Source organism: Schistocerca piceifrons, chromosome 1, assembly GCF_021461385.2.
Source record: "Schistocerca piceifrons isolate TAMUIC-IGC-003096 chromosome 1, iqSchPice1.1, whole genome shotgun sequence".
Classification (NCBI taxonomy): Eukaryota; Metazoa; Arthropoda; class Insecta; order Orthoptera; family Acrididae; genus Schistocerca; species Schistocerca piceifrons.
In genome coordinates, this window is record NC_060138.1 from 1,045,643,406 (window position 1) to 1,045,656,763 (window position 13,358).

The following is a 13,358-nucleotide window of genomic DNA, read 5'->3' on the forward strand; positions in this document are numbered from 1 at the left end:
TTTTCCTCGCCAGATCTGCGGGAAGTCTCATTTCGTACCTTAACAATACACTTAGTTTTGCCTCCTTCTGTAACACCACATCTGAAACTCGTCGATTTTCTTCTTTTTCGGTTTTCCCGCAGCCGTGATTCACTTCCAGACAATGCTGTGTCCAAAACGAACTTTTTCAGTATTTTTCCCTCAAATTAATGCCCAGTGTTGATGACGATAATCTTCTTTTGGCGAGGAGTTTTGCTTGCACTGGTCAGTTTCTTACATCCTCTCCTCTTCGTCGGTAATGTGTCCTATTGCTTGTAGTTGTAGCAGAATACCTTCACTTCTTGTACTGCATATATCTCAAAGCGAATGTCCTCTTATAATACTGACTACTCGGGCTTGCATTTGTAGCATAATCCCTTCACTTCTTCTACTATACTTGTCTCAACGCCGACGTCTTCGTATAATACTGATCACTCGCAACACAACAAAATAACGGTAAGAAACTCGTTGTCTATATACTGTCAAAAAGTAATAAGAAAATTTGAAGGTATTAAAAAATGACCTTGCAGAGATCGTGTTGTAATCTTTCACGTTACCATTGATACTTAAGGGACGTAAGAACCGGTGTGCATCCTCTCGCTTCTCACTCATATGCGACCTTGTTTCCCTTTCTTGCACCCACGACCAAAATGCGGTATTACTGCACACACTTTTTCAGACATTCGGATCACTGAATCTCCGAGCCATTTCTGCGGATTCTGGTTCCGCCATCATCTGGTCGTCTAAGCGAATGATATCGAAAAGATTATCCACTGAAATATATTGGGTATTCCATGCAGATATCCTTTCGTGACTCCAAGAGAGCTGCTTATATGAGAAACTTCCCGTGAAACGAAAAAAACGAGATGCGTGGTTCATAATATTAGCCTCGCGTCCACATCACGCTGTCTCGGCATTAAATGTTAGCGATGAAGATTCATATTTATGAGGCAATGCAGTGTAATAGTGCTTGACTGTCTACAGCGAGGTAATGAAACGACCCGTCTGAGTGTTCAAGAGGCAGATGATGGCGGTTGGATTCACCCCTACTTCAGCGACGAATAGCTTTATACATCCGAGCAGAGTGTACACACAAACGGAGCTCCATCTGGTGTCGTGACTGCTACCAACTGCTGGTCTCCGGACTGGTAGCAGGAGCGGGGTTGTCCCACGGCGTGCATCAGTAAACAATGGAATTGATAATACCCAACTTGCTGCTACTGCCTCTTACCGACTGTCGCAGTATGGCTGAGATGTCAGTGTGGTGTGTCAAATCGAGTTCATAAAACATTGTAAAAAAAACTACCTTGTTCTATGGAAGGGAAGTCCAGCACTGATTTGTAAATTAGATAAGTTGGAAATATTAGAAAGAAGAATCTTGAGGGGAATATTTGGTCCAAATGAGGTACTTAAGCCTGGAAATTAAAAGCAATGGTGAAATATTTCTAAGTGCAGGAAGATAACAGAAAGAATAGACAAAATAGTACTGATATTGTTTGGGCATTTATAAGGGACGAATCAAAGTTGGCTGATAAAACAGATCTTCAAGTACTGTCTGACAAAATAAGTGAAGCATTCAGGCCGTCCGCTGTGGCCGTGCGGTTCTAGGCGCTTCAGTCCGGAACCGCGCTGCTGCTACGGTTCCAAGTTCGAATCCTGCCTCGGGCATGGATGTATGTGATGTCCTTAGGTTAGTTAGGTTGAAGTAGTTCTAAGTCTAGGGGACTGATGACCTCAGATGTAAAGTGCCATAGTGCTTAGAGCCATTTGAACCATTTGAAGCAGAAGATATGGTCGGATGTCTAAGTAACTTCGTAGGCATACGCACCACCGGCTGGTGTATAATGATTAGATTTGCAGTTCTCTGTGATAAGTAGAAACGCCACCAGAGTGCGTTTTGCCCTTCATTTTTTAGTTTTTTGGTAGGGTATATAAGGGGTACGAACAGCGTCACATGTTGAGTGATCAATGTGGGGGACAGGACAGGGAGATCTAGGGTACTAGTGTGAGACAGCGTTGTCAGCAACTGACAGTGACCGAAAAGCGCCTTATTGTGGGTCTCCATTTTGCCATCTGGTCGAATCGTGCAATATCCAGGTTGTGGGCCATTCGGAGTTGACAGTGGCCTGATGTTAAGCTTCAGGGAAACGAGAGAGTAGGCATTTTCGTCGTTAAGGTTTCAGTCAACTACCACAACGGAGCATCGCCGTATTGTGCCCCGTTGTTGTTGTGATCTTCAGTACTGAGACTAGTTCGATGCAGCTCTCCATGCTACTCTATCCTGTGCAAGCTTCTTCATCTCCTAGTACCTACTGCAACCTTCATCCTTCTGAATCTGTTTAGTGTATTCATCTCTTGGTCTCCCTCTACGATTTTTACCCTCCACGCTGCCCTCCAATGCTAAATTGGTGATCCCTTGATGCCTCAGAACATGTCCTACCAACCGGTCCCTTCTTCTAGTCTAGTTGTGCCACAAACTTCTCTTCTCCCCAATTCTATTCAGTACGTCCTCATTAGTTATGTGATCTACCCATCTAATCTTCAACATTCTTCTATAGCACCACATTTCGAAAGCTTCTATTCTGATCTTGTCCAAACGATTTATCGTCCTTGCTTCACTTCCATACATGGCTACACTCCATACAAATACTTTCAGAAACGAAACGACTTCCTGACACTTGAATCTATACTCGATGTTAACAAATTTCTCTTCTTCAGAAACGCTTTCCTTGCCATTGCCAGTCTACATTTTATATCCTCTGTACTTCGACCATCATCCGTTATTTTGCTCCCCAAATAGCAAAACTCCTTTACTACTTTAAGTGCCTCATTTCCTAATCTAATTCCCTCAGCATCACCCGACTTAATTCGACTACATTCCATTATCCTCGTTTTGCTTTTGTTGATGTTCATCTTATATCCTCCTTTCAAGACACTGTCCATTCCGTTCAACTGCTCTTCCAAGTCCTTTGCTGTCTCTGACAGAATTACAATGTCATCGGCGAACCTCAACATTTTTATTTCTTCTCCATGGACTTAAATACCTACTCCCAATTTTTCTTTCGTTTCCTTTACTGCTTGCTCAATATACAGATTGAACAACATCGGGGAGAGGCTACAACCCTGTCTCACTCCCTTCCCAACCATTGCTTCCCTTTCATGTCCCTCGACTCTTACAACTGCCATCTGGTTTCTGTACAAATTGTAAATAGCCTTTCGCTCCGTGTATTTTACCCCTGCCACCTTTAGAATTTGAAAGAGTGTATTCCAGTCAACATTGTCAAAAGCTTTCTCTAAGTCCACAAATGCTAGAAATGTAGGTTTGCCTTTCCTTAATCTATTTTCTCAGATAAGTCGTAGGGTCAGTATTGCCTCTCGTGTTCCAACGTTTCTGCGGAATCCAAACTGATATTCGCCGAGGTCAGCTTCTACCAGTTTTTCCATTCGTCTGTAAAGAATTCGTGTTAGTATTTTGCAGCTGTGACTTACTAAACTGATAGTTCGGTAATTTTCACATCTGTCAACACCTGCTTTCTTTGGGATTGGAATTATTATATTCTTCTTGAAGTCTGACGCCCTTATATAGACCCTCTATATACTCCTTCCACCTTTGTGCTTTCCCTTCTTTGCTTAGAACTGGGTTTCTATCTGAGCTCTTGGTATTCGTACAAGTGGCTCTCTTTTCTCCAAAGGTCTCTTTAATTTTGCTGTAGGCAGTATCTATCTTACCCCTAGTGAGATAAGCCTCTACATCCTTACATTTGTCCTCTAGCCATACCTGCTTAGACATTTTGCACTTCCTGTCGATTTCATTTTTGAGACGTTTGTATTCCTTTTTGCCTGCTTCATTTACTGCGTTTTTATATTTTCTCCTTTCATCCATTAAATTCAATATTTCTTCTGTTACCGAAGGATTTCTACTTTTACCTACTTAATCCTCTGCTGCCTTCACTACTTCATCCCTCAGAGCTACCCGTTCTTCTTCTACTGTATTTCTTTCTCCCGTTCCTGTCAATTGTTCCCTTATGCTCTCCCTGAAACTCTGTACAACCTCTGGTTTAGTCAGTTTATCCAGGTCCCATCTCCTTAAATTAGCACCTTTTTGCATTTTCTTCAGTTTTAATCTACAGTTCATAACCAATAGATTGTGATCAGAGTCCACATTTGCCCCAGGAAATGTCTTACAATTTAATACCTGGTTCGTAAATTTCTATCTTTCCATTATATAATCTATGTGATTCCCTGTAGTATCTCCAGGCTTCTTCCAGATATACAACCTTCTTTTATGATTCTTGAACCAAGTATTAGCTATGATTAAGTTATGCTCTGTGCAGAATTCTACCAGACGGCTTCCTCTTTCATTTCTTACCCCCAATCCATATTCACCTACTATGTTTCCTTCTCTCCCTTTTCCTACTCTCGAATTCCAGTCACCCATGACTAATAAATTTTCGTCTCCCTTCACTACCTAAATAATTTCTTTTATCTCATCATACATTTCATCAATTTCTTCATCATCTGCAGAGCTAGTTGGCATATGAACTTGTACTACTGTAGTAGGCATGGGCTTCGTGTCTACCTTGACCACAATAATGCGTTCACTATGCTGTTTGTAGTAGCTTACCAGCACTCCTATTTTTTTATTCATTATTAAACCTACTCCTGCATTACCCCTATTTGATTTTGTATTTATAACCCTAGTTTCACCTGATCGAAACCTTGTTCCTCCTGCCACCGAACTTCACTAATTCCCACTATATCTAACTCTAACCTATCCATTTCCCTTTTTAAATTTTCTAACCTAGCTGCCCGATTAAGGGGTCTGACATTTCATTGTGCCCCAAGGACCTCGTAAACCCTTCAATCTGCGACTGCTATCCGAGTACAAGTAATGGACCGGCTGCAACCTTCTGAGTTGTCCTGCACCTTTGACCGGAGTCTACATCGCATTCTGTTCAGCGATATGTTGCGGTTCTGCACTACTCCAGACGACGGTCGTCGGCGAGTATGGTGACCACCTGGGGAGAGATCCCATTCTTCCACTGTTTTGGAGAGGCACAGCTACGTTACTCCTGGCCTCATGGTGCAGACAGTGATAGCTGCAGGTGACGGAGCGAACTCTGACGGGACAGCAATACATCATGAACATCCTCCGTCCTCATGTGTCACCTCTAATGTAACCATATCGTGGTGACATTTTGCAACAGGACAACGCTCGCCCACAGATGGTATGTGTTTCCTCCTCGGTGCGTCACACTTTTTTTGATAGGAAATTTAGTTCTGGGGAAAGAAAGGAGTAACAAGCTAGACCTGAGAAATAAAGAAGAATACATAAAAGCAGAAGAAGCAGCAGAGACAGGCAATTTCATTAGGAAAGTGTTTAGTTTAGAAGCAATCTACGGCATAAGCAGGGAAAAGGCGTTAAGTGGTCTGAAAAAAGAAGAAATGCACATGGTGAAAAGAACAGATTTGATGAGAGTGATCTATAATTAACACTTGGACAATAGTTGGGAAAAACCAAAGGGCAAAAATAGAAATTACCGTCAATAAGAGTATCATATCTTTTGAATGTTCAGTGCTTCACCTGCGACTAAGTGGTGCGTATGTTGTGGGGGAATGGCTACATTATCTAGTTTCATTCTGCTTCACCCGAGTTCTAGAAGAACTACTACCACCTTGGGCCAGTTGCCTCAATACCATGCTTCTTGTCTGATGCAAATGTTCATTTCCCAACAAGCTGTGTGTGATGTCTCAAACAGAACTCTGTTTCATAAGAGCGACCGTCTTACATACCAAATAATGCGTGTCCTTACTGAAACGTTCATTCGCTGCCGCAGTGTCCAACGATACGAATCAATCGCTCTCAGTGCTACAGAATGTTTTCATCTTTCAGACGGAGCAAATATTACACGTTTTACTACGACGCATTTAAAAACACTCGATATTATTAAAAGCGAGAAACAATATGATAAAAAGCTTTGAAAATAAACAGTTATTTGAAACTACTTGAGCGAAAATGCTTTAATTTTGGAAGAAATTTGAAAATATGGGAATTATATTGCTTGTGAGTTGGGAACAGGCAATCGCCTTATCCTTGAAAGTAAGTTGATGAAGATGATGATGAGGTATAGGAAAAGAGGAATATTTTGGATCAGTCATACTCTTTGTACAGTAACCGAAAAAAGAAAATATGGTCAGTGGGCGGAGAAATACTAACGCAACAGTCAGCCAGCGTGAAGTAGGAAATAGTTAAGCTGCCCTGGCCGTCTCCCCCAAAGTCGCACAATTCGGAAGGTACACTGACCCTACAAAAGTCATGGAATAACCCCTAATATCGTTTCGGACCTCCTTTTGTCAGCACTAGTGCAGCAACTCGACATGGTACGAACTCAAAAAATCGTTGGAGGTCCCCTGTAGAAATACTGATCCACCTGCGTCTATAGCCGCCCATGACAGCTCCACCAATGCACGGCCCTTTTATACGATGCGTACTCGATACTATCGCCATTGGTAAACGCGAATGTCGCTGTTCCATGACTTTTTCCACTTCAGTGTAAAAGCTGCCAGCTGTCAGCCACGCAAAAACGAGGTTTTCGATGCATTGCATCAACCCCCGATGTGCCGCGTACACCTTCACACAAAACCGACTCCGTTGTGTGGTGTGATAGACCGTAGCTCCTGAGATTTATTATTGCATCAGTAATGTGATAAGAAACGTAAATGTCCATGTTTTAATCGATTAATAATTTATTTTCACTGTGTCCTTGCATGTCAGATTCTCAGTTTATCGCACATCCGACAACTTAGCAGTCATTCAGTCAACCGTTTTCAGCTGAAAAATTATGTGAGTGAAGTATTTATTCCTGAATATCTGCAAAGGGTTGATTGAAGTATCATTACGTGCAAGTCTCAGGTCCTCAGGTAGTGCCTACAATATCATCAAATAGCCCACTTTCAACTTCGGGTCATTTATCAAGTACTGGAAAGCTAAACACAAGGTAAGGTATTAAGCGCGAATCTGACGTATACCAACAGTTGCTTAAAAGAAATTTCTGCCATTTGACTGTAAATTACTATTCTTTTATTCCACACAGTCATGATTTAGGCTTTATAGCCATTCTTAAGGGCATGTTGAAAAGTAATGAAGCATACACATGATGCAGGGTACAGCAAACAAGACGTATTTACTTATTTGAAAACATTGCTTAAATGTCACAATATATCTGACCTACCTGTGTAACATGTCGTCGTCAAAAACCATATTACTCGTCTTACAAACCAGTTGACGTATTACAGGATATGAGTACAAGTAGAAGCTACATAGTAATGTAATGAATTACCAAGAACACACAATATGGCTTATTTAACAGCCAAAACATTGCTGTCATGTACATTCATCAAATCCGTGCATCAGGTGAAGTTAACATTTGTCAAAACAATGGTAGAGGTTCTAACAAAGCGGCACCACTGTATGAACCAAGTGATCTTTGGAATAGCATAGGCATTGCCGGGAAAGGGAAGGTGGCTATTTATTTGGCTCAGTGCTTAACACATCCCTGTGATACACGCGAATTACACCCTATTACAGATATACAATGTAATACTTCTTACTCACAGTGTACATATAATGGTTTTAGATGTACAACAAAACTTCATCTCAAAATTGAGTGCATGGATGCAGTATTATAGAGTCAAAAATGCAGTTATTCCTGGTGACTTACATAAAATAAATTACAAATATGCAAGATGAGACTTATGTAAGTCTCCAGGAGTCAGTGCATTATTATACTATAGTACTGCATCTGCGCGATCATTTCTGAGATCAGATTTTCTTGTACATCTAAAATGGCTATATTTACACTGTGAATACGGAGTAATACATTGTATCACTGTAAGAAGCTGTTATGATCTTGTGTCACAGCGTTGTGTCGAACAGCTATTCAAATAAACATCCTCTTTCTTTTTCCTCGTAATGCCACCGGTAACTCAAAAGGTCACTTCGCTTACAGAGTGGTGCCGTGTTGTTGCGACCTCTGCCACTGTTTTGCTAGATGTTAACGTCAGCTAATGCACGGATGAGATAAATGTACGTTACAGTAATGTATTGTCTGTTAAATCACTGTGCACAATGTCAGCAATATTAACTATCTTTGATAGGTACTCGTATCCTATTTTACTAAAACTGATTTTTTAAGACCTTAAATACGTTTTTAGACGGTATCGCACCAACTTTAATTCTTTTCACTTATCCCACTCCACATCGGAGCTCCTCTCTTCCTTTTCCTCTCCATCCTTTCCCATCCCCTTACTTATGCAACAACTGTCCTGCCCGCACAACACACTACTCCTCAATCTCTGTATGTGTATCTGTCACTATCCGCCTCAACTCCGACCTCTCATCTCCACAGTTTTCCCATCTAACAGACCCCTATCTTTCTAGCCACACCCCTCAACCCTGTGGAACATACCCTCTCCTACGGCAATACTTCTCACCACAGTGCAGGTCCTTCAGATTTTGAGTGAAAGTGCAGTGCTTCAGTGTTTTTATCAAAAGAATTTCACCCTCCTACGATGTGTTTTTTAAATGCACATACTTTCGTTTTTTTTAAACCGTTCGCCTATGATTTTTAATTCGAAGAAGAAAAAAGCCCCAAATTTTCGTTCTATTTCTGATAATAACTAAAAAAATCGCTTGGATGAAGAGCGGAGAATTGTACTGCTGACGGTCAACCCCCGCCCATATGGAACGAGAAAAAAAATTTCGACGGTGACATGTCACGTATAAAGGTAAGTTATATCCTAAGATATACTTAAATTTTTATTTTAAATGGCTCTAAGCACTATGGCACTTAACATCTTCTTCAGTCCCATAGACTTAGAACTACTTAAACCTAATTAACCTAAGGACATCACACACATCCTTGCCCGAGGCAGGATTCGAACCTGCGACCGTAGCAGCAGCGCGGTTCCAGACTTAAGCGCCTAGAACCGCTCGGCTACAGCTGCCGGCCCTAAGATATAAGTATTATTTTGGAATACGTAATGATTTCTTGTTTCCTGCACTGCATGATATGCACGCTTTATTAATTTTTAGCTGAACATTTACCTGAGAACTGCTATAAAGTCTAAATCATGGTTGTGTGACGTAAATGAACAGTCATTTCAGTCAAATTGTAAGCAGGCTGTTTAGGTTTTTATGTTGGTAACGTCACGTAGCGCTCTGTATGAAAATAACTGACTGTGCTGTCTGCAGTCTGGCTGTTTGGCACTGTTGGAATATTCACCATTGTAGTGGTGGGCAGTTGGATGTGAACAGAGCGTAGCGTTAGACAGTTGTTAGACAGTTGGAGGCGAGCCGCCAGCAGTGGTGCATGTGGAGAGAAAGATGCCAGAGCTTTCCAGGTTACTATAAGCGGACGATCTGGACGTGTGTCCGCCAGAGAAAGGAAATTTGTAAAGATGGAGGTCATGAATTGATATATATACGATGACTTTTGAACATTATTAAGGTAAATACATTGTTTGCTCTCTATCAAAATCTTTCATTTGCTAACTATGCGTATCAGTAGTTAGTGCCTTCGGTAGTTAGAATCTTTTATTTAGATGGCAGTATTGGCGCTCGCTGTATTGCAGTAGTTCGAGTAACGAAGATTTTTGTGGCGTAAGTGATTCGTGAAAGGTGTAAGTTACTGCTAGTCAGGGCCATTCTTTTGTAGGGATTATGGAAAGTCAGATTGTGTTGCGCTAAAAATATTGTGTGTCAGTTTAGTGATGATCAGAATAAGTAAAGAGAAAGTAGCCGAGAGCGCTAACGTGCTGCTTCCTGGACTCGAGTAGGCGCGCCGGCCCCTGATCGAATCCGCCCGGCGGATTAACGACGACTGATGTGGTTTTTAGGCGGTTTTCCACACCCTCCTAGGTGAATACCGGGATGGTCCCCACGTCCCGCCTCAGTTACACGGCTCGCAGACATTTGAAACACATTCACAATATTTCACGATTTCCACTTGACACAGACAGCTGGGGTACACTATTTCCGTCCCAGGGGTATGGGGTGGCGGCAGGAAGGGCATCCGGCCACCCCTTACAACTAACCATGCCAAATCTGTACTTAACCCTGCCGAGCCTGCGCACAATGCAGGATAAAGGCGGTAGCGAAAGAAAGAATAAGTAAAGAGAAAACTGTTTTAGTACGTTGAGTTTTGCTCGGCTGTTTGAAAATCAAATAACGTAAGAGGTTTTCCAGCACTGTCATTTTTAAATTTTTCTAAGGGAATGTTACAAAATTTACATGAATTTGATGTTCCACGCAGGAAAAACCGTGAAGACATTTTTATGCGTGGCATTAAGATCTTAGTGTCCAGCAAAGTGCATGGGAAAGTGTGGTAGAAAAGAGAATTGTGACGTACCTTACACATGACGTCCCCAAATGGCCAGTTGCCGAGGTTGATGGTGATGAGGAGGAAGGGGATGCCGATGAGGAAGCACTCGTCGGCGACCGCGAGGTTGACGATGTACATGTTGGTGACGGTCTGCATCTTGGAGAAGCGCAGCACCACGTAGATGACGAGCGTGTTGCCAAGCAGGCCCACGATGCACACGATGCCGTACAGGAACTGCGTCACCGTGTACAGCGTCGGCTGGTGCATGTCGCACGAGAAGTTGCCCATCATGCCGGGGTGGCCCGCGCCCAGGTCGATGGCGTCCGCGGGCGTCGAGAAGTTGGCGTCGTCGGCGAGCAGCGTCGTCGACAGGCTGCTGCCCGCCTCCGAGATGCCCAGCGTCGAGGACGACGCCGTCGAGTTGAGAAACAGGCCCACGAAGTCGCTCGTGTTGGCCATGGCGGCTCCTCTCCTCTCGATGCCTCACCTCCTGCGTGTTCAGGCGCTCGAGTGGCTCCAACAACAAGGGTCGCAACTACACTGCAACCGTCTCAAAATCGTGTTCAACGGACTGGCGGATATCAACGAGGCGGAACAGCAACTGTATTATTCCAGTCGCACAGCACCAGTTCACTTCCAGAAAGAATCAAACTGATATGCGGGCAGGTCAGTTAGTTCAGGAAGCTATCAGCAGCTGCAGTCCTCGACAACATGCCGACAACCATGTCTCGTTCGCGCCCCATCTCCGCTGTCGTATCATCTTGTGGCCGCATAAGGACCGTAAGATGCGTACAGGCTCCATCAGCTATCCGAGGTTGCAGTAGAATGATTCACCTGTAATGAAATAAAATACATTTTCCGAAAATTCACAATGTAGTCTCAATCAAAAATATTTTAAAAGTCAAGATACTCCTCGTCTGTTAAAATATAAAAATTTTTCTTAAAAAATCATTTAATTGCCTAGATCGTGCACATATGTTGTTGTTGTGGTCTTCAGTCCTGAGACTGGTTTGATGCAGCTCTCCATGCTACTCTATCCTGTGCAAGCTTTTTCATCTCCCAGTACCTACTGCAACCTACATCCTTCTGAATCTGCTTAGTGTATTCATCTCTTGGTCTCCCTCTACGATTTGTACCCTCCACGCTGCCCTCCAATGCTAAATTGGTGATCCCTTGATGCCTCAGAACATGTCCTACCAACCGATCCCTTCTTCTGGTCAAGTTGTGCCAAAAACTTCTCTTCTCCCCAATCCTATTCAATACTTCCTCATTAGTTATGTGATCTACCCATCTAATCTTCAGCATTCTCCTGTAGCACCACATTTCGAAAGCTTCTATTCTCTTCGTGTCCAAACTATTTATCGTCCATGTTTCACTTCCATACATGGCTACACTCCATACGAATACTTTCAGAAATGACTTCCTGACACTTAAATCAATACTGGATGTTAACAAATTTCTCTTCTTCAGAAACGCTTTCCTTGCCATTGCCAGCCTACATTTTATATCCTCTCTACTTCGACCATCATCAGTTATTTTGCTCCCCAAATAGCAAAACTCCTTTACTACTTTAAGTGCCTCATTTCCTAATCTAATTCCCTCAGCATCACCCGACTTAATCAGACTACATTCCCTTATCCTTGTTTTGCTTTTGTTGATGTTCATCTTATATCCTCCTTTCAAGACACTGTCCATTCCATTCAACTGCTCTTCCAAGTCCTTTGCTGTCTCTGACAGAATTACAATGTCATCGGCGAACCTCAAAGTTTTTAATTCTTCTCCATGAATTTTAATACCTACTCCTAATTTTTCTTTTGTTTCCTTTACTGCTTGCTCAATATACAGATTGAACAACATCGGGGAGAAGCTACAACCCTGTCTTACTCCCTTCCCAACCACTGCTTCCCTTTCATGTCCCTCGACTCTTATAACTGCCATCTGGTTTCTGTACAAATTGTAAATAGCCTTTCGCTCCCTGTATTTTACCCCTGCCACCTTTAGAATTTGAAAGAGAGTATTCCAGTCAACATTGTCAAAAGCTTTCTCTAAGTCTACAAATGCTAGAAACGTAGGTTTGCCTTTCCTTAATCTTTCTTCTAAGATAAGTCGTAAGGTCAGTATTGCCTCACGTGTTCCAGTGTTTCTACGGAATCCAAACTGATCTTCCCCGAGGTTGGCTTCTACTAGTTTTTCCATTCGTCTGTAAAGAATTCGTGTTAGTATTTTGCAGCTGTGACTTATTAAGCTGATAGTTCGGTAATTTTCACATCTGTCAACACCTGCTTTCTTTGGAATTGGAATTATTATATTCTTCTTGAAGTCTGAGGGTATTTCGCCTGTTTCATACATCTTGCTCACCAGATGGTAGAGTTTTGTCAGGACTGGCTCTCCCACGGCCGTCAGTAGTTCCAATGGAATATTGTCTACTCCGGGGGCCTTGTTTCGACTCAGGTCTTTCAGTGCTCTGTCAAACTCTTCACGCAGTATCATATCTCCCATTTCATCTTCATCTACATCCTCTTCCATTTCCATAATATTGTCCTCAAGTACATCGCCCTTGTGTAGACCCTCTATATACTCCTTCCACCTTTCTGCTTTCCCTTCTTTGCTTAGAGCTGGGTTTCCATCTGAGCTCTTGATATTCATACAAGTCGTTCTCTTATCTCCAAAGGTGTCTTTCATTTTCCTGTAGGCGGTATCTATCTTACCCCTAGTGAGATAGGCCTCTACATCCTTACATTTGTCCTCTAGCCATCCCTGCTTAGCCATTTTGCACTTCCTGTCGATCCTGCACATATATTAAAATTAAAATCTGATGACTAGGCTAGTTTTAACTGTCAATGCTCGTATTAGACGAAGGTCAATCAAAATGTCTATATACCAGTAATAATCACTCATGCAATAACTTGTACTTGTTTGTGAGGCAAGTTAAATAAGTAGTTTACTGATAACAACAAC

At 42.3% G+C, this 13,358-nt stretch overlaps 1 protein-coding gene across 1 annotated transcript in view; it reads right to left on the minus strand.

The window, feature by feature from the left end:
- LOC124796431 (somatostatin receptor type 2-like) overlaps positions 1–13,358 on the minus strand; it is a 715,939-nt gene that overhangs the window by 44,290 nt on the left and 658,291 nt on the right. The window contains exon 4 of the mRNA XM_047260622.1: positions 10,428–11,234. Within this exon, the coding sequence (XP_047116578.1) occupies positions 10,428–10,859 (432 nt within the window). The 5' untranslated portion in view covers positions 10,860–11,234. The remainder of the gene's footprint in view (positions 1–10,427; positions 11,235–13,358) is intronic.